The 22,535-nt window shown below is 36.2% G+C and overlaps 1 protein-coding gene across 7 annotated transcripts in view; it reads right to left on the bottom strand.

The window, feature by feature from the left end:
- LOC106456894 (EH domain-binding protein 1-like) overlaps window positions 1-22,535 on the bottom strand; it is a 188,642-nt gene that overhangs the window by 158,841 nt on the left and 7,266 nt on the right. For 6 of the 7 annotated variants that reach the window (XM_013916263.2, XM_022382672.1, XM_022382673.1 and 3 more), the window contains exons 1-4: window positions 16,479-16,691; window positions 2,301-2,516; window positions 1,489-1,546; window positions 642-791 (exon numbers count right to left, since the gene is read on the bottom strand). In XM_013916263.2, coding sequence (XP_013771717.1) covers window positions 642-791; window positions 1,489-1,546; window positions 2,301-2,404 — 312 coding nt within the window. In that variant the 5' untranslated portion in view covers window positions 2,405-2,516; window positions 16,479-16,691. Of the gene's footprint in view, window positions 1-641; window positions 792-1,488; window positions 1,547-2,300; window positions 2,517-16,478; window positions 16,692-22,535 lie in introns of those variants that run through there. The other variant, XM_013916264.2, reaches the window with a different exon arrangement.

The raw sequence follows: 22,535 nt of genomic DNA, 5'->3' as shown, positions 1-22,535 counted from the left end.
CACATAGTGTCATGTCGCAGAATATAAAGTACATTTCAATAGACTAGCAGCACATAGTGTCATGTCGCAGAATATAAAGTACATTTCAATAGACTAGCAGCACATAGTGTCATGTCGCAGAATATAGAGTACAGTTTCAATGGACTCGCAGGATATAGTGTCATGTCGCAGAATATAGAGTACATTTCAATAGACTAGCAGCACATGGTGTCATGTCGCAGAATATAAAGTACATTTCAATAGACTAGCAGGATATAGTGTCATATTGCAGGATAATAAAATTAGTTTCAATGGACTTGCAGGATATAGTGTCATGTCGCAGAATATGGAGTACATTTCAATAGACTATCAGCATATAGTGTCATGTCACAGAATATAAAGTACATTTCAATAGACTAGCAGGATATAGTGTCATATTGCAGGATAATAAAATTAGTTTCAATTGACTAATAAAGTGATACATAGGTGGTTATAATGTTACTTTCAATGGACTAACACAGTAAGATGATATGTAGCTGGAAATCAATAGTGGAACTTTCACATTTTTGAAAGTTTTAATTTTCAAATTAGTTGTAAAAATCAGACAGCATGTTGATAATTTTCATTACTTTAACACTTTAGTACAAATTCTTGCTACTTACATCTTCAACAACAAATGTCCATTCTTTATCTTCAAAGTCCTTCCTTCTTTGATCTTTGAATAATGTGGCTTTGATTTCTATGTTTTCTGGAACAGGCCAAACTACGAGGCCACGGTATGGGTTTCGGATTGTAGGCTCCCAGGAACGAGGCTAAAACACATTTGTAAGTTACAAGTTATCATATTTAAAGGGCAGGTGGAATCATTATAAAGTGCAATAAAAAGAATATTTTAATTTTTTTACTTCTGGAATTATTTACGTTTTCCTGAAACTAATGATATAAGCATAAAGCAATAAACATAAAACTTTCCAGTATGTTCTGTGATATGTTTCCATGATATACAGCAAGTTTTGTTTGAAGTTAAGCACAAGACTACACAATGGGCAATCTGTTCTCTGTCCACCATGGGTATAGAAACCCGGTTTCTAGCATTGTAAGTCAGCAGACATACAGCTGGGAGTCACATACAGCAGGTATTAAATACTTATGTAATTTTATGGAACTTAACTTGAATATAACTTTTTATAACACTAAACAAGTATTTTTTAGTACTTTGTGACACTAATACTGTTTTTTTTTTTGTTTCAGAGCAAAGCCAAGTTGGGTTATCTGCTGTGTCCACCGCGAGAAATCGAGTCCCGAATTTTAGCGTTGTAAGTCTGTATACTTTCCACTGTCCAACCGGCTGAATTTGTTTTTTTAAAAAATGTTTATTTACTTTTTAAAAATTTACATATGTACATGTACTTGATAAATAGAATTTTGTTTTAGAGACTTCATACCCTCTGAATAACATATAAATAATTTGTTTTAACAATCAATCAAGATCATGAGTTATCACACTACCTGCGTTGAATATCGTCGGTTTCTTCGTGTCCAAACAACACAAAGTTTGTTGGGTTGCCTGCATATAACACACACACAAAAAAAGGTTTTAACATCACTCGTAAAAAAACAGACAAGAAATATAACACAAAATAAAAAAATAGTTTTAACATCACTCGTGAAAAAACAGACAAGAATTAGAACTGAAACAGCACGCTCACTGAATGAACTTCCAAACATCAAGTTAATATAACATGATTATCACAAATTAAAAATCAAGTATTTTGTTTAAGTAACAATAAAAAATAATCTTACTTGTATTGCTAAACTTTATTATATCCCATTTAAAAGCATCATATATGTTATATTTTACTTTATTGTATACATAACCAACGTTCATATGTAAAATCATATTTTGGAAATTTTTATCTAAGAATGTGTTGATAACCTGGTGTCGACAAATATACCTTTTTGGGTTTTAGAAACGTTTTAAAATTCGCAACATGAAATATTAAATAATTATAACCTTAATTTTCTTAGTAGAAATAAAGCATTTATCATGGCATACATGGTTTAAAAACACTTCAGTATTAATGACTGGCTATTCATAACAAGAACGTTTGGCGTACTGGTATTAATTTTCTCAACTGTTATCACATGTTTGAACTTACTGCCATCTAGTTTCCACTAGTTTAACTTGTTCATTTTATAATTATGGCAATTTCGAAATTTACAATGCATTAATTGTTTAAAGTACTATAGTCTGTCATTTACACCTTAACTGCAAGGTCCACTGGAAAGGGTAAACACTGACAGTAATGTATCTTCATTACCATTTCGTCGTTCCTTCTACCATAAGTTCCTGATAAGAAGCTGTAAATTGAAACCGTGCAGCTCGCTTGTTCGCTCGTTGCAATCTTTTCCACACAGAACTCATGGCTGCTGTTCGACTGATACTTGTTGGAGAAGCTACGTCAGTTGTCCACGCAATGGACACACGTGAGAGTGGTGATCCTTAGTCATGATGCGTCGAGACTCGTCTCTCATCCCTTGGACAACACAAAGAACAAAACATATTTGTTCTATAGCAAACATATACCACACAAAACTCAGACAATGGTAATACGTTTCTTGAAATGTAATTATTGCTAAATCAGACTAAACCCAGTTTTATTGCTATTGTTATGAACTAAACTTTTAACCTCCACAAGATAACAAACAGAAATAAAAAGTTAATAATTTATTGAATCTATTATCACAAGTATGCTTGCACTTATTATTCCAGAGTAATAGAGTAATAGAAACCCAGCAGCATTTTCATCTGGGTATAAAATTCACGGGCAAAGATAGGCTTTGAGTAGTGGGAATGTGTATTTTTATTGCTTTTAAGTTTTAGGATTTAATTCCAAGTGACTGGAATAAAATATATATTTTTATTAACTTCTGATCAAAGCAAGCTATCTACATAGATCAGAACTAAATATTAACCCAGTAATAAATATACCTAATACGATATAACGATCTTACTATAATGGTTAAAATGTACTGACTCGTCAGATAGGTGCTTTCGTATTTAGCGATATTTTCGGCCGTAATTCCAACAATATTTTACAAAGTTCGGCTGGCTTAGGAGAGTTAGATTAATCCTAGTTTCGCATATTAACCTAACAATACAAAGTAATACTTACAATAAAACATGTATAACAAAAATGAAAAATAATAAGTTACATAATAAGTATCTGAACCAATACCTTTATGACATTAACATTAAAGAAAGAGCATTTGCTGGTTTGTTTGTCGGATATTCGCGCAAAGTTACCCAAGGGCTAGCTCCACTACCTGTCTACAGATAGCCCATTGTGTTGCTTTGTGCTTAACTTCATACAATTCTTAGGCCCTCCAGTGGCACAACGGTATGTCTGCGGACTTACAACGCTAAAAACCGGGTTTCGATAGCCGTGGTGGCCAGAGCACAGATAGCCGATGGTGTAGCTTTGTGCTTAAATACAAGCAAACAACAGCATCTACCAACAACCCTTGGGCTTCTCTTGTCTAACAGAATAGTGGGATTTGACAGTCATTCTTATAATACATCCACGGTTCCAAATTACGGAGCACGATTATTTTGGGGCATTAACAGGACACGAACTATTTACCCGCAGATTCATATTCCGACATACTAATGACTAAGTCACATTCGACCCCCCAAAAAAATAATAGAACTTATATACATATATTTTAAGGTCCACAATCTAACAGAGAAAAACAATGAAATTCTAACTATCTCGAATACTAAAAACAGGTAGCATATTACAAAAGTTAAATTACAATTATAACTAAATTACTCCCATTCCCAGTTGATATCAAAAGTTTATATGCGAATAAAATGATCTCGAACTTCTTACAAAACCCAAAAAAGACAATATCTGAACGCTAAAACAATCTTCTTATACTAGCTTTACGCTTGACACTTTTACAAGTTATCAAATGATCTCCAACAACTTCCCATGTTGTTGTTTTTTTAATAATAAATTTGTCTTGAGTTTTTATTAACTCTCTTCTCTTCTGAAATCAGGCCAAATTTGGCGCGCCAAATTACTTATATTCTAAAACAATGCGATGTTTTAAGCTTAGCGTTTTCATTACTCTTAATGTGAAAAAATAAATAAATAAATATCAACAATATTTAACAACGCCAAACGGCTAGAATTGAAATTATAATGCACTTATATTAAACACCATCATAAAACTCAGTACAGATTGCTGCAAACGTCTTATTTCAATGTGTTTCAGAAACAAGAATATGCAATTTTTGTTTGTAATAATAGTCCCCATTTGCAACAACGTTTAAACCTCAAATTACACATTTGTTTTAATACCGTTCACTACCGGTGGGATCCACATGTTGCAGTAATTTAATATTTTTTTTTGCTCGATACATTACGTTTATTTAAAACAAGATTGTGGGTATATTAGTAAGTCACCAATATTAACCTAACGGTTTTTCATTAATACGTATCGAACCCTAACTAAACGGTTTTTAAACCGAGATTATGGGTTCTTTAATATGAAAGTAATCACAACCCATCAATGGTAAAAAATAAGGCTGAATTGTCTAATACACTGCCAATCCCATTCCAAAGGTATCCAAAACAACAGTGTGGGTTCGATGACGAGGAACCCACTTTGAGACTAATAATGCTTGGAGAGTGTGGGTTCTTTAATTCAACGGTATTCCTGACCCCAGGGTCTCAGAAGCAAGAACAACGCAAGCTTTTCATTGGTATATGCAACCCTAATTCGGGGTTTTGACTAAGGTTCAAGCAGTTTTGTTATGCTTATCAGTTACATGGTGTTTAGTTTTATGTGAATTAGTTTGCAACTGTACACGGTAAATACCAGAAAAAAACATTCACCTTCTCTAAATGAGTTTTTTTTATTTTCGTGTTACATTTTATTATGCAACACATATGCCATACTACAACTTTAGAACAAACAAACAAAATAGATGGGTCACAGAAATAATTCGAGAAGATGATGGATATATTTTAGCATTATTCACATACATCAGCTGAAATAATTAACTTCATAATGTATGATAACTTTATCATTTTAAATGCATTTTTTTCGCATCTAACTTTATAAACCTAGAATTTTTTTCTTCAAAGAGGTAAAAAGAAGCTGTAAGTCCATATGATAAAAAATAAGAGAAAACTGAAAATTAATTTGACGTATAACGTATATTTCAAATGAGTAAGTAACAACATAGAGGAGGATTTAAATATTTTATAGTTTAATTTATTAAGATCCTGAGTAGCTTACCTGTCAAATATACATAGTGAAACACTCTTAAAATCAGCAAGCATTCGTGTACAATGTGAAAGAAAACAGTGTATAAATTTAAATGTACAAAACTGCTGAAGAATATGTTAAATAATAGCCGCAGAATCACACTCAGGTGACTAACAGTGGAAGTCGAAAAAATATTTAACGCATTAAGAAGAAACTATTCACCCTTACCTGGAAGATAGATAAAAACTACAAACCTTCTTGATGTCCCTTTCATCCAGAAACCATGATATCTCAACTACAAAACCACTTGGTTGGTATTTATCATGCTCTCGTACTAAGGTAAAATACGAAAAGCCATGTCCTAAACTGGACTTCTACTATAATTTGAAGTCACTTGATTGTAAACTTCACTGTTAATTAGAGCTTGAAGCCAGTTAATTTTTAATTTAATATATAGTTCTAAAATTAGTTTGCTGGTGACTAATAAGCACAACTAGATATTTCTAAAATTAATTTAACTAGAAAGTAGCAAACAGTCAACTAATTCTAAAATTAATTTAGTATAAATTGAAAAACAAAACATAATTCTAAACTTAATCTAACTGTGATCTAGAAAATAAAACCACATGGTTCTAAAATTAACTAAAATAAAAAGCTCCAAAGTTCAAAAATTAACTAAAATAAAAAGCTACAAGGTTCAAAAATTAACTAAAATAAAAAGCTACAAGGTTCAAAAATTAACTTAACTACAACCTAGAAACCAAAGCCACGTAGTTCTAAAATTAACTTAACTGTAATGTATTAAACAAATTCATCCAATAATAAGCTTAATATAAACTATAAAACAAAGCCACGTGGTTCTAAACTTAACCTAACGGTAATCTAGAGTAATGGTTTCCACCCTTTTCATGCTGTGTTCCCCTAGTTAGACCTTTGATCCAGCAATGTACATCTGATGCATATAACTTGTTTAAAAAAATAATGTGGTATTTTCAGGGGCATACATTTCCCTTAAAGTAATCTGTTTAGTGCCCGATAACTGGAGGTTCAGAGAATACCAAGTTACAGAGTATGTGTTGTGTTTTTCTCTAGACTCTGATTAATCAACAAACAAAGTCATAAACTAGTTTAAGCAAGAATAAATACTAGCTCTCTCGACAGTTGAAGTATGCAATAATCCACAGTTCAGCTAAAAGTGACACTTAAATGTTGAAATCAAAAGTATTTTTTGCACCAGCAAACCTGGCTTTATATACAAAACACAATAACATCCCACAAAGCCAGGTTTGCACATGCTCAACCTTGCATATGCCATCTTTATCCACTGTGATATAAACATAAGGATAAGGCAGCCCTTGGCCATTATTCAAACCATTAACAGAAAGGACAATTGTCTATTTCAAAATGTCACAAGTTACCTTTTTTGCAAGAAAACATGGCTAATTGCCAATTAATGATTCATGACTAGTGTGCACCAGAGAAAGTGGCTTATTCAAGGACCTCTATATGCATCCAAATTGAACTGAAAGAAAATACAGAAATTAAACTAGAAGGGTGCTCAATAGACAGCATACATCTGTCACACAGTGTGGATCATATTCAGCTCTCAAAAAATAAGAAAATGTGTCTGTATGTCCGTCGTTATCAATGAACAGCATCATGTTTGGCAGGACAATGAGGAATAATATTCTACATATGTCCACCAAGTTTCATCAAAATCCAATAATTTTTGACTGAGCTATAAAAGAAAAATAGTATGAAAATCAGTTCCCATGTTAACAGATAGGGATTTTTGGATTTTCATGACTTTGCTGTAACCTTGACCCTCCAAAACTAATCACTTCTAAGTTGGATCATAGTCCAAATGTATGCCAAACTTTCATCCAAATCCATCTATCAGTTTTCTGACAAACAAACACACATACAAAGGGGTGAAAACATAACCTCCGTCCAACTTCGGTGGTGGAGGTAAAAAACATTATATGTTAACTAAGGGGGGAGCTAATGCATGGTACAGTCCTGTTCATGAAATCAAAATAACTCATCCTACCCCGAGTAAAACTATAACACCAATAAAAACAGCTTCATAAAGAATAAAATAAAAAAGTTAATAAAGTTCACTAATCCACTAATCAAGTGAAAACTGAGACATTCTGATGCTCATATCAATAAAACTAACAAGCTCAATGTTTCTTTAAGTAATGCCCAACAGGCAGTAACTACAGTTAACTTCATAATTTAAGACCTTAACATTCTGAGGAAATTCTTGTAATGTCAAACATATGAGTGACTTTATGTAAAGTTTCATATATGTATGCCAAACCACACACACATAAATTATAAATGTGTACTGTTGTACAAGAATCTTTCCAGCTTCCACAAATCACCACATATACTAGTAGCTTCAGCCAAATTGCCTCAGGCATGAGTGTCATTACCATAGTAACCTACATGAGCTACTTTCATATACTATCTATTGTTAGCCATGGTCTGATAATGTGCTATCACCTGTGTGTGATGAAACTCAACAGTTTTTACAGGCTTTCCATAATAAATAACTCTGGGTAGAAATTTGTTGAACTAGCCTATTGAGCCAAAGCTCTCATAGTCACAATTAATATTAATTTTATTACTACCTTTTAAAACAATACACTTTAGATTCAATTATGGTTCAATACAATATTCACAGCCACCAACCATGGCATCTTGATACACTGTATTACATTACACAAGTCAAACCAATTTGCATCACAGCAAAGTAAATATAGATACCTTCAATTAAACAAGATCTGCTTTATGGAAATACACAGTCACCCAATCCACTTTCTCTACTTGTAAAGAACAAAAATTCCTCACTGGACAAGAAGGAGTTATGTGCAGAGTAGAGTCTTTTTTTCTTGAAAACATCATGCCTTGTTTAGGAGAACTGCCATTACTCTGATAAAGGAATGCTATTTTCACAAAATGCTAGACTATCATTTCACAATAGTAAATCATTTAGCTGCTCGGAAACAAGGATCACTCAACTACTTCAGTCATTGATTTTTTGACCAACAACTGTCATAGCTTAGGAGTATGTAGCAGTTGTCACAAAAATGTTATCCTCAAATTTTGTCAAACTAAACCACTTTCAATCACCTGAAAATTAAAGGCTGCAACACCATTTCAGTTGTTGGTTTCATGACCAAACAGCCATCCTAGCTGTGATAATAGACTGGAAAATCATACATTGTAGTGCATGCATTGCATTGTAAAATACCACCTGGTAGCTCAAAATGCAAGGAATGCTACCTCATCTCAGTAATTGATCCTTCAATCAAATAACAATCCTAACTGTGACAATCAAGTGGCAGTTTCAAAATGCAGTTCATACATTCTTCCACCTGATAGCTCAGTTTCTCAATTAAACAACTGTCCTAACTGTGATAATCAATGGAAAAAATCACACAAGGTGAACATCACTTGATACCTTGGAAGGTAAGTATTGTCATTTCCTTTCAGTCAGCAATTGTGCAAATCAGTGACTGTCATAATTGTTAGTCTGCTAGTTAATCCCAACCCAAATGATCAGGAAGTAGTTTTAAGCATCCTTGCCAAACAATGAAGCTTTCCAGCACCTCTTCAGGAATTTCATGTTCTGTCTCATCATACACAGCCAGATGAGTACTTTCATCCTCATCAACTGAGCTGAGATGTTCCATAACAGTCCTCCCTTTCTCTAACTCATTGTTCTTGAACCCTGATTCCTGGCCAAGTCAAGACACAAGAGGTTCATTTGTTACATAAAATCACAACTTAACCACATGTTGGTGGCACTTTCACACATCCCACAAACACTAGTTCTCATATGTCAATGGGCTCAGCCTTGACCCCACACTGGAAAGTCCTCTCCTTGACTGTTTTTTCATAACATTTATTCTGCCATATGGCTGCCTTTTCTAGTTTCTTTGGCACAAACTCGCATGCATATGTCAGTACTGTTCTCAACCATTCCACGTAGACTTGTGGACATTGTGGTAACAATCAGCTAAGAAGTATGCTATACATCACATCTACAGGAAGAATAATTTCCAGCTCAAACATAAGGCAAACAACCAGTTGAACTCTGTTCAGTTGCATGGTATGCTATCATGACGTTCAACAAGTGTTCATCGCAATTAGTTCTATCCTGATTAAAAACCTTTACAAGCATGTGCCTGATAGTCTGTAACACCCATTCTGCCAAACCATCCCACTAGGATTGATAAAGTGAAGTGTACATCTTCACCATTCCAACACTGTGTAAAACTCAAAGAATAACTGGCTGAAAAAATTAGTTCTCTTATCCATGTGAATCTTTTCAGAGGTATCAAAACATGCTACAAATTGCTCTGCTAACACATCAGTATCAACCTGTGCAAAGTGTCAATCAATGGATATGCCTCAGACCACTTAGTGAAGTCAATGATAATGATTAGAACATATAGATTACTCTGCACAGTCTTGGAGAGGGGACTGGCAATACCCAAGATATTCTCTGGAGAAGAAAACCAACAATTATTTTCTGTAGTTTACTCTGTCTAGCCAGTTTTTCCTCTGAGCTGCAGCGCTGACACCAGCACTGAACATTACCAAATTTGGACAGCAGAATCATCTTCAGATATTAACTCTATTGGCTTCCAGTCATTGTATCATGTAAAATTTGGAGAATTCATTGCCTTGGGGATTGAGGTGCCACTAACTGCAACACAGGCTAAGACTTGTTACTGCTCATGCAAGTGCCACAGAATGCATGTGCCTGTGTTATGTTCTTTTACCTTTGCTAGCAATGGGTTCCTTTTCTGCATGACAAGGAACATCGCAGAGCTTTTGAGAAGTGAGTTTAGGCATTTAGTCACCAGTAAAATTGCCAACTATATGGTTTTGTGTTAGTTTAAATGTCTTTTGCTTTTAACTCAACTGGGTGTCATGGACCAAGAAATTCAATGAGCAGACATGGCCTCACCATATGGTGAGTATTCTAATTGCATTTCCATGTTGCACTCTTGGAAAATACTGTATGATCATGTCATATTCCTGCAATTTTGTTTTCTGATGTGCAGTCAACATTTGCAGATTTTTAAAGTTCCTGACCCATGATGCACCCTTGGGGTGAACTTTGTGCCTCCCAAGTAGTATCAGTAATGCTTCATAAATACTACAGCTACAAGTAATTTTTCCTTTATCAATCAGTATCTGCATTCAAAATTAGGCTCTCATACACTATCATTCATTCATCCCACTCCTGCAACTGTGGCATCACTGCTCCGATTCCACTAACTCTAGCATCAATACCCAACAGGAACTCACAATCCTGCTACAGATACACCAGCATGGGCTTCCACTAAAGCACATTAATGCATGGTTACACTTCTCAGTCGATCTGAAATGCTTTAGTGATAGTAGACACTGGTGTGGCAAGCTTGAAAAAATTGGCCAAGAAACGTGAATAATACAGTGCAAATCTAAGGAAGTATCAAACTTCTATCATCAAGAGTTGGGGCATCTCAAATCACTTCCTTGTTTTCAACTTTAATCTTGCTCTTTTTATACGCTGTAAAAGTGTAGACAGGTTTGTAACAGCAGATTCAAACATTTGACCAAATACCAACACATTGTCCACATGCACAATGCATCTTTCCCACTGCAGCCCCTAAAGTGTAAGAATTATTAGCTTCTCAAAAGTTGTGGAAGTATTACAAGGGCTGAATGGCATGAGTTGGAATGAAAGCAAACCATTTCACGATCTAAAGACAGATTTGACTCAGTTCTTGTCATCCAGTTCGGCTTGCCAATATCCAGAGACCAGGTCTAGAGTATTGAACCATTGGCCATCTCAAAACCTATCCAGGCATTCATCTGTTCACAGTAACAGAAAGGCATCAACATGCATCACCATGTTCACCTGGTGGAAATAAACACATAACCTATTATTACAATCCTTCTTTCTGATAATAACCACTGTAGACGACAGTGCACTCTAGAGAGTTTGTATGATCATGTCCATTAACATACATTTTATCTTAGTACTGGTTACATTCCTAATGCTCCAGGGAAGCCTACAAGGTGGTTGTTTTATAGGATCTGGATCACCTGTAATTGTAGTTCTCCCCAATCAGCTGGTTGATCCAACACATACATCAATATACTTAGCCAGTAGGTCACTGAGACACTGGTGCTGTGTTGAGTCTAGACTGCTGCTACAATCTTCAATTAACAGTCTCAGGTGTGATAGTAGTAGAGTAATAATTTTCAAACAAGGCTTGATGGAACCAATACTAGCATTACAGGTAACATCTTTCATCTTCACTTCACTTGCCACTCAACCTTCCAAGGGGGAAGATGGATAACCAATTGTCCATAATTGCACAGAAACACTGGTACTTTGTTCCCAGATAGACAGATCATTATCTAAGCTACTTCTTCCTGCATTAAATCTTGTCTGTAATAAGCCATAGCACACCACTTACATATATTATTGTTCCCTCCACAAGGTATATGAGTGAGCTACTGTCTCTGGGTCAGCTCTGGCCATTACTGGATGATTTCCCATCAAAATTCAGTTCACCTGTTGCATAGGAAACGTTTGTAAAGAGATTTAGCAGTACATAGATCCTAAGTATGCCATGGTCAGATCCAACATCTGTAATGATGATCTTTCTTCTATGGTGCATGTGGCCTAGATATAGTAAGAGATATGCCTCTCCATTCACATCTAATTTGGTGCTACTCACTAAAAAGGAAATGAGTAGACAATGGCTGGAGTAGTGGCTTTACTCAGAGTGCCTGATACATGGCAGAAGCAACTATGGTCCTTACACATCCTGTAAACCAGGAACTTTACTGCCCTACAATGAACTCTTCCAACACACACACACACCAAGCACCATACAGACCTGAAAGGGTTGAGCTGACCCTCACATCTTCAGCACAAACTGCTTGTTGGTGACCATATCCAACTCAGGCCCCATTAGTTTTCAGGAAATTTAGCAACAGCTCATTGCCAGTCTCATGCACTTTTTGTACTGTCATTCAAGATGGAAGAACTTATCTATCTTTCTGCAAGGCCCCTGTAGCCCACAACCATAGGATATGATTATGTCCTCCCTTCCAAAGCTACATTTAGGTGGAGACATTGGATGCATTTGCTCAAACAGCAGAGAAGTGCTTGGATATCCTTGCCAATTTGCTGGAACCAGTTTATCTGTGGCATGACACTTAGAGGTGCTGGCCAAGGCTCCATTCTAGACAGAGTCTGAGTTTCATGGAAGGAACTGGCTTGAATAAGACAAATTCTACCATGTTGGCTGCTGCCACGAGTTTCCTCCTTTTCTGCTTCTTATCTCAGACTATCTCCAACATAATTGCCACAGATACTACCCCATGAAGGAACAAGTATCTCGTACTCCTAGGTGATGCCTCATGGTTTCACTTAGTTCTCCACTGAAGTTCTTGTTAATGAGGATGCCCTCACAATCTGCTGATGCCATTGCAGGGTAGGTTTTCCATGCAAATGGTGCAAGTCATCTCCAAAGGCACCCAAGTTCTCAGAGGGCCTTCCCTTGTATGTCTTGAACTCAGCCTAATGGATAGCTTTGTTTCATCAGGTCAAACTAATGGTGCAGCTTTGCTATGACTGTGTCCCAGTCTCCAAGCTGTGCCTCTATCAAATATTAAACAGTATCAAGGGTCAGATCATTCATCAGTGTTACATTGTATTTTCCTTGCTTGAAACAACAAGAAATGATCCAGCTTCTTTTTTTGGCTGCCCCTTAAACATCAAGAAGTGTTTTACTTTGGTTTTACATAATGCATGCATTTTCTTGGGGCATATTTCTTCCTGGGAAACTATTGGTTGCTTTGGCAACTCACCTCTAATCCCATAGAGGGCCTATGTAGCCCTACACTTCCTCTTCCGTGAATTCTCGATGCACTATCTATCAGTGATGTATGTCATTTACCAATGATGCCTCACCCTTGACGATCAGGGTGGATGTGTTCTTCTTTTCACGAAGAAGCTCTCTCCTACTTAATCAATTTCTGTCACCATTGGCAATAGCTTGTAATCTCATCCACTGATGATATAGTAGTTCTTGTTGGCGACTGTCATTCACCAATGGCCTCTCACTCCAGATTTTTAGCTCACTGGCTAGGCACTTCGCTTTACAGATATGTTACATGCCTCACACCCAACTGTCCTCTTCATCTTCCTCTGTGACTGGATATCATTTCACCTGCTGGCAAAACAGCTCTCATTGGTGAAGTCCATCCACTAATAACAACTTGCTTCTGACTCACAGTGAGGATGTGTGCCTCTCTTCCCAAAGAAGCTCCCTTCTACTTCATAAATTGTCACTGCCTCACCTACTAGTGAAACAGTTTTTACTAGTGGGTATCATCCACTAGTGGCACCTCTTGTCTGGATCTCAGCTCTACATGGTGCCTTCTGACACAGAGAGGTTGTTCTCCACTATTCCATTAATTGCCATTTTTCTTGATGAGTGCCCACTATCCCACCTACCAGTGAAATATTTTGTACTGATGGAGCTCATCCACAATTATACTTCCAATGCTACTTCAGTGAGTGGCATTGACCATAAGTAGTCTAGTTGTCAAATATCTTGGATAACCCTACTCCCTGCTAACCCAATGATTCTCAGTTGCCTAGGTTCCACTTAGACTGAGGGAGGGGGAACTTCATTGGTTCCTCTTGGTACAACAGACACAATCTGCTCCCCTTTCTGAGCTTGTGGCTGCAGGGTGATGGCTTTCAGAAACCTTTACAGCATTGGCAAAAGTTCTAGATCGAGAAGAAGGCTTCCTCTAGATCTCACCATCCTACTTACAGGCCACTCTGCCTCGGCTCCTTCTTCAACCTTTTCCAGATCACGTGTCCTACATTCTGTGCTGTTATGTACTTGGAATACTCACTGGGATGTGGAAAAATAGCCAATCACCCTTCTATTTTGTGGCATTTTTCAGAACATAAGATTTCCCTCAGAGTAGTCAGTTAGAGCTCAATAACTGCAAGTTTAGAGAATATTGTGGTATGAAGTGTTTGTCGTGTTTTTCTCCAAATTCTGACGGAGTTTGTCATGAAGAAAAAGAAGTAACACAAATATTCGCAACCACAATCTTTATTTAACAAATACAGATGAACACTAATCAAACATAATACAAAATACAAGGGCAAGTGTTTATGGTGGGTGTGTCTAACTAGCAAGAGAAAAGAAACTTTTAATAGGGATTCTATTAAGTGCAAGTTATCCGAAAACCAAGCTTAAATGCATAAAGTTAAAATAAAAAGTTAAGTTTAAATATGTTTAATGTTTTCAAAGGTCGTCGCGTGCCCTCAGAAAGGTCTCCGTATACCCCCAGGGTTACGCGTTTCACAGGTTGGGAACCACTGATCTGGAAAACAAAGCCACATGGTTCTAGAATTAACTGTACCCTAAAAACAAAACCACATGGTTCTGGAACTAACTACACTGTACCTTAAACATTAAACCACATGGTTCTAGAACTAACTAAACTGTACCTTAAACATTAAACCACATGGTTCTAGAACTAACTAAACTGTACCTTAAACATAAAACCACATGGTTCTAAAATTGACTGTTAATTAGAAACAAAGCCACATGATGATAAGATTAACTGTTAACTTGAAGACTTTTATGACGTTTACTAGAAGACGAAACAAAATGGTATAAATTTGAAAACTTAACTAAAAGATACTGATTACCGTTCAGCATTATCTACCTACTAAAGACAATTTAATCTAGGTTTACTGTTCTAACTTACAGAGTTCACGTGAGTCCTACTATAAAGCATTCAATACTATAGTTAAACGGACGGACGGACACGGCTGAATGCTCTCGAGTCTACTCGAATAACACGGTTTACTCTTTAAAATACACCTACGATCTCAGAAACTTACACAATTTCAGGATAGGACAAGCAAAAGAGAGTTGATGCAATATGTTTAAATAAAACTATCTACACCTGTTTTACTCTCTCAGATAAAGCCAGAGTTAGAGTGCTCGTAGCAACGACACCCACAAGAATATATAGGAATCAAAAATAGATGTCGCCGGCACAAAACACGGAAACGGAGGACTTGCCAACAAGCAGAGGCGAAAGGAGCCCGAACGGAACGAACCTTTCTGTGCATGCAGCTGGCACATTTCCTTTGTGTATTTATACATGAATACTCGCCTAACTTGACATAGTTGAAACGTATCAGAAACGGCATGTGTAATCGAATACGATAAATCAACTAAGGATACTTGAATAAATAAATAAATTCCCAAAGTTGTTTTATATTGTTCAATAAAAAAATTAACGAATTCGTTTATTAAGGAAAATCTAATAATTAGGCCCAGTTCTAATAAAGAAATACTATTAACCCCTGTACTTGGAAATTCACTTTTAGATGTTTATATGTGAGTGAAACATTTCCTAAATGGAAAACCATAAGATGTTACTTGGTTTGTATAATACAATCACAGATTCGATGTGTGTCACACACACACACCAAAACATCATGAGGCAGCTTCAGATCTCAACACTCAAGAGTTTGTTATCAGGTATTCATAGAAAGCTAACTGTGGTATCAGTCCCTAAGTTTGAACTGACGAACAACAGGGGAGACAACGAGTTAACAGCACCCACTGCCAAGTCTAGGGTTATTCTTGTTTGACCAAACGATAAGATTTGATCGTCAACCTTGTAACGTTCCAATGGGCTAAATTTGCGGAGCGCGATTATTATTATTTTTGCAGTAACGGGACGTAAAAGTGGTCCTTCAGATCCATAGTGCGGAGCGCTAACCACTGTGCTACTCTCGGCCCACAACTAAAAGTATAAGTTCTTACGAATTAACCACTTCGTTCGGTAAAACACGCTACCCAAGACGATCAACTTATCATTCAGATGCCAGATATGAACATACTAATTCAAGCAATAAAACAATTGCAAAATACAAAAAAGTTTAGATTAAAAAGAATTCTAATCCTGAAACTTTATACTTTATAAAACTAGTGTTCAAACCCTGTATCTTAATATACAACTCGCCCGCATTCACACACAAGAAATACTGAAAATAGAACAGTTAGCAAAGATCATAGGTATCTTACAAATTACTTTTCCATCAAAATCTTCATCATACATAAACAAATTAATTATACTTACAGTCTGCATACCTTTTAAACGTTTACATCTGAACACAGGATTAAATCATATTCAATAGTCGGAGTAAAATAACAGCACAGCGAAAACTATCGACTCAAACTTTAGGCTGGTTTACGCAACCCTTAACTTAAGGAAGTCTAGACTGAGTCATACAGTGAAAGGCGTGCCAAGACCTTCGAACTTACAAGCAGTTAGTTCAAACCGGAATACAATAAGACCTGGGTTCTAGAGTGGAATGAACAATAGGAACATGGCAAAAAAAAAAAAATTCAATGTCTTAACCGAAACAAAACAGTAAACTTCCCGTCTAATATATTAAGTTTACATATTGCATCATTCAGAGTACTTTTTGTCTTGTCTTTTAAAACGAACAAAAAATTAGCTGAAATTACTCATTTTTCTATGCAAGATATATATATACAGTAAGTTCCTGTTTAGTATCACCCAACTTTAAGTTGATTCATTATAGAGCTCGTTTCCTTTTTCTTCACGTGAGACAAAAATAAATATGAAAATCCATAACTCTCTGAACACTACTTTTTCATACTAACTGTAGTAGTACACTAAATAATTTTTATTTAATAAAATAATGCAACAAATAACATAGAATAATAACATGTAAAAAACAGATTATGTCCTGAAACTATCACAAATTTTCTGGCGTTTCTGGTGGTGCAATACGAACCGTTAAAACGTCATCCACCTTCATAATATCGTTCCCATGTAAAATAAAATAAAAATAAATATTAGAGGCGATCTACAAATATCTGCCCCACAGTGGGACAGTGGTATGTCTGCGGACTTATGCTGCTAGAAACCGGGTGGGCAGAGCACAGATAGCCACACATCTCTGTTCAGAAAACAACGTAATATAATACGTCATTTGATAGACAAAAACCTTGCCTGTCTATTGTTTATAACTATTATAGTCGTAAACGTAAGAGAGAACCACATATATTGACAAATCTTGAAGGAGAGGATGTGACAGGTGGGCGTGGCAGGAGAAGTCTGATTTTCTAGTTGATGGCTCTGTAACCGAACAAGATTGAAGGCTAATAAAAATTTGCTTTATTCCAGCGATGACGATATTATAGTAAGTAATTTACGTTAAATTACTTACTTCTTGGAGGAGGGGTGATGAATAAAATAAAGAAAAGGGGATGTTTAGCGAAACAATGTCACAATTTTCACACTAGGGTAAATTCATGATATTTTTTAAATGTTGCAGCGGTCGCGCTCTTCATTATAAAGAGCCAAATGATGTCCAGTGCCTCTCACTACCCACTGCCTCACGTACCTGCTGCCTTGCCTATCTACTGCCTTCCACCCTGAAGGCCCGGCATGGCCAGGCGGTTAGGGCGCTCGACTCGCAATCTGAGGGTCGCGGATTCGAATCCCCATCGCACCAAACATGCTCGCCCTTTCAGTCGTAGGGGCGTTATAATGTGACGATCAATCCCACTATTCGTTGGTAAAAGAGTAGCCCAAGAGATGGCGGTGGGTGGTGATGACTAGCTGCTTTCCCTCTAGTTTTGCACTGCTAAATTAGGGACGGCTAGCGCAGATAGCCCTCGTGTAGCTTTGCGCGAAATCCGTAACAAACGAACAATCCACCCTGGAGTCGGCGCCAGTTCGCGAATCGACGCCAGTTTGATGTGTTTCTTTGTTTTTAAGACTGTTTGTGTTCATTTACTTTAATAAATAATACTGTACATTCTATGTTTAACAGTACCTAAATAAAGTACTTGTACATCATTCACAGGTAAGAAACAATGCCTTCAGTTACATACCTCCATATATGTAATGTTAAAATGACCCTGTTTAGAGCCGATTCGTTTAAAGCTCTGTTCTCAGGAACCCTATGTATAACATCAATAGTAATTACTGGAATTAATCCTGGTTTGTTTTTTAGTTTCTATATATTTTCAAACTCTTGTTATAAGTAAACCTGTATACTCAACAAAATCAAGCAACTTGATACATAAACAGTTAACAGAAATATTTCAAATGCTGATAGGATCCCACTTGGACCCCATCGGAAATTCTATGGATAATGAATCAGTCTGCTGTACATCTTACCTTTCCTGGGGTCCGAAACTGGTATGTTATGGTTACATTGTACCACAAAACTATGTAAACTTCCTGTTCACTGGAAATATATATACCCAGTCAGCTGAACATCCGGAGAACGGAATGACAGACACGCATGGTGTAAACAATGAAATTCATACGAACAAATACTGTCACGGATACAGCAAGTGTCTGAAGAGTTCATGTGAAAACACAGCAAGAACACTTCTAGTATTCATAATAAACTGTTCATCATGAATTACAAAAGGATGGTAACTTACTCTTAGTTTAATTCGTGTTCACAGAGTAACCGCGCATATAAACATGAAAATAACCACACATTTATAACTAAATAAACATGGTCTAAATAAACGAGAACGCTTAGGGCTAAACACAGCGTAACATCAGTCTAATGAAACCCTTAACTACTTTAATAGATTTTAATTTTGTTGTTCCCACGTGTATTTTCCCGGAATGCTATGTTCCAGGTAAAAACCTATACTTCTAACACGCACACTACGTTTAAAACAATAAATATCTTTACTTCAAACACACGCACACTACGTTTAAAATAATAAATATCTTTACTTCAAACACACACACACACCACGTTTAAAATAATAAATATCTTTACTTCAAACACACACACACACCACGTTTAAAATAATAAATATCTTTACTTCAAACACACACGCACACTACGTTTAAAAACAGACCTTTACCTCGAACATATGCACACCACGTTTAAAAACAAAGACTTCTACCTCGAACACACATCAGGGCGAAGAAGAATCCTTCGATTCCTGAGGACCCTTGGTGTTATACCTAAATAACTACCAAGTAAGAACGAATGATCGAACACAACTACACCACGTTTAAAAACAAAGACTTCTACCTCGAACACACATCAGGGCGAAGAAGAATCCTTCGATTCCTGAGCACCCTTTGTTATTTAGGTATAACACCTTCCACGTAAGAACGAATGATCGAACACACACACACACACACCACTTTTTAACACAAAGATGTCCACCTCGAACACACGTACACCATGTTTAAAAACAAAGTCCTCGAACACACACACACACACCACATTTAAAAACAGACCTCTACTTCGAATACACACCACAATTAAAAACAAAGACCTCTACTTCGAATACACCCCACAATTAAAAACAAAAACTTCTACCTCGAACATATATACACACCACGTTTAAAAACAAGGACCTCGAACACACAAACACACACCACTTTTTAAAACAAAGATCTCTACCTCGAACACACAAACACACACCACTTTTTAAAACAAAGATCTCTACCTCGAACACACACACACCACTTTTTAAAACAAAGATCTCTACCTCGAACACACGTACACCATGTTTAAAAACAAAGTCCTCGAACATACACACACACCACATTTAAAAACAAAGACCTCTACGTCAAACACATACACACTCCACATTTAAGGATCTAAAGCCTTTCATCAATCACCACACATACTACTGCACACTAGGTCAACTTGAGTGCGAGAAAAAAAAAAATGTTAACGATAATAAATAGAGTTCAGTTTATCAAGGATACAAAAATTCAGTTGAATCGCTTAGAGACATTGAATGATTACCGTGTCCACGATAGACGCAACTGAAAATTTTAAATTATCGAAGAAAAACAACAATAATCTGAAGTTTTCTCCGCCTCTCTCTAAAGATTTATAGTCAATTCACTTTATTTTCAAATTCTTCACCTCCTTTACGGATTCGATTATTTTCTCGCGACAGGCAACAACTTACAAGTACTAAATTAATGACGCAGAATTTTGTCAAAAGGGTCACGTGGTCTTGCTTATAGAAAATTAATAAGAATAATAAGTCGACATCATTTGTCACATTCAGACGTTTCTAACCCTACAATGCTAAAAAACAACAACAAAAAAACGTGTTTTAGTTATATTAAATTTTGTTTGTTAGGATACTAACCTAAACACAATGTACAGAATACATCCAATAGTCAAAAATGGCATTTATGTAAAAACATGACGTGTATTTCAGGACGATACTTGAGGTTTATTTCAGCACAATACACCATGCGGGTATGGTCTACTATTTACCAGTCCTATCAGAATAAGGCCTGGTGATCAGAGTGCTCGACTCACTTACCTGGGGGTCACGGGTTCAAACCCCATCACCGAACATGCTCACCCTTTCAGCTGAGGGGCATTATAATATAACGGTCACTTCCACTATTCACTGATAAAGAGTAGTCCAAGAGTTGGCGGTAGATGGTATTGACTAGCTGCCTTCTCTCTAGCCTTTCATCTCAAAATTAGGGACGGCAAGCGGAGATAGCCTTTCTTTAGTTTTACGCAACAAAAACAAATTAAAAATCAAGAAACTGCACAGTTCTGTAAAATACTGAGTTCCTTTAACTAGGTCAAAACCAAGGTGACATAAATACTGCCAAACGTAGACTCGTGAATATACAGTGTTTACAATTCTTCTTACGTAAACCGAACTTTGTTGTAAAACACTTCTTTTTTTGTCTACACAAGAATCGTTACTAACGATTTTTTTTCTTTTAACATAACGATTTTGTCGAGTTGAGTTACTATCAACGATTTATTGAGCCAGACTGTAACAAAAAACAGCATGAAATAATCTGAACCAGAAGGCAAGTTCAAATCTGTAAAGATTGGTAACTATCAAGAAATCTAACATGTATGCACATATTTTGTTTTGTGTGTGTGTGCAACAACGAATAACTCAAGAGAAGAAATGTAATTTCCCGACCTACAAGGGACGAACTATTTAAAGTGAAGGACTTTTATAACTACAACCCTAAAAAATAGTATTTAAGTTATAATGAACAGTTTATGGGTTTTGTTGTTGTTGTTGGATTTCGTGCAAAACTAGCATATATTCGAGAGGTATCTGCGTGAGACGCCTCTTCATTTTGAAATGATAGACTAAAGGGAATGAAGCTAGTCAGCACCACCCACCGCCAACTCTTCAGTTGTTTACCAAAGATGAGTGGGATTAACCGTCACTTTATAACGCCCACACGGCTGAAAGAGCGAGCATGTTTGGCGACGAGTTTCGACCAGACGAACATGACAGACTTAATGTTGGAGAAATTGCTAACTTAAGTCTGCGAGTAAATCTCCACTAGCATCAAGTTCGAATTCCTGAAAATCGTTTCCTCTCTGCCAGTAAACATTTCTTTTTCTGTTATATGAATTACTTTAATGGGTTAAAATAGCCTTTTTTTAAATATTCTTTCCCCTTTTTTTTGAAATTATAACGTAAAAGACAATAATGTTTTCAAATTTTACTGGTTGATGTTCCGCGTCTTTATATTTTAATTAAGATTCATTAAAAGCCGCAGTTTTCACTGTTCAACATACTATAGTTTAGATTCTTATTTCACTACCATAAATGTTGAAAAAACGTTAGATACTTAGTTGAAAGTATATAAAATTTTATGAAAATAATTGTTTTAAAAATGTAATTTAACTATGTACTCTAATTTTTAACCTCAAATATTAAGTGCTTGAAACTTTTAATGCTCGAGTTATTCGTTTTAATGTGTTAAACATGTTTGTCAACAGTTCTCGTAAAATATTATTTTTAGTAATGTTGTCTTCAACGTTAAAATAACAAACGCGCTTTTAGTTTTTCATTTTTCTGAATTTTGTAATTTTAACACTTGATTTCAAGGTAAAAACGTATGTTGTTCTATGTGCAATAAATAATTTTAGTTTCAGAAAGAAAGTAAGAATTGCTTTTTATTTTCTCTCTCTCCTGTATATACACGCTAAGGCAAGTGGCGAAATTCTCCTTTAAAAAGTATAGATGCTCTCCTCTGCCAGGACGTGGCCCCTCGCTATGTATGGAGTGTCAAGTCTTCTCTTACAGGACGTGGCCCCTCGCAATGTATGGAGTCTTCTCTTACAAGACGTGGCCCCTCGCAATGTATGGAGTCTTCTCTTACAGGACATG

The sequence above is a fragment of the Limulus polyphemus genome, unplaced genomic scaffold (genome assembly GCF_000517525.1).
Source record: "Limulus polyphemus unplaced genomic scaffold, Limulus_polyphemus-2.1.2 Scaffold268, whole genome shotgun sequence".
Taxonomy (NCBI): Eukaryota; Metazoa; Arthropoda; class Merostomata; order Xiphosura; family Limulidae; genus Limulus; species Limulus polyphemus.
This window is presented reverse-complemented; position numbering and strand designations above follow the sequence as displayed.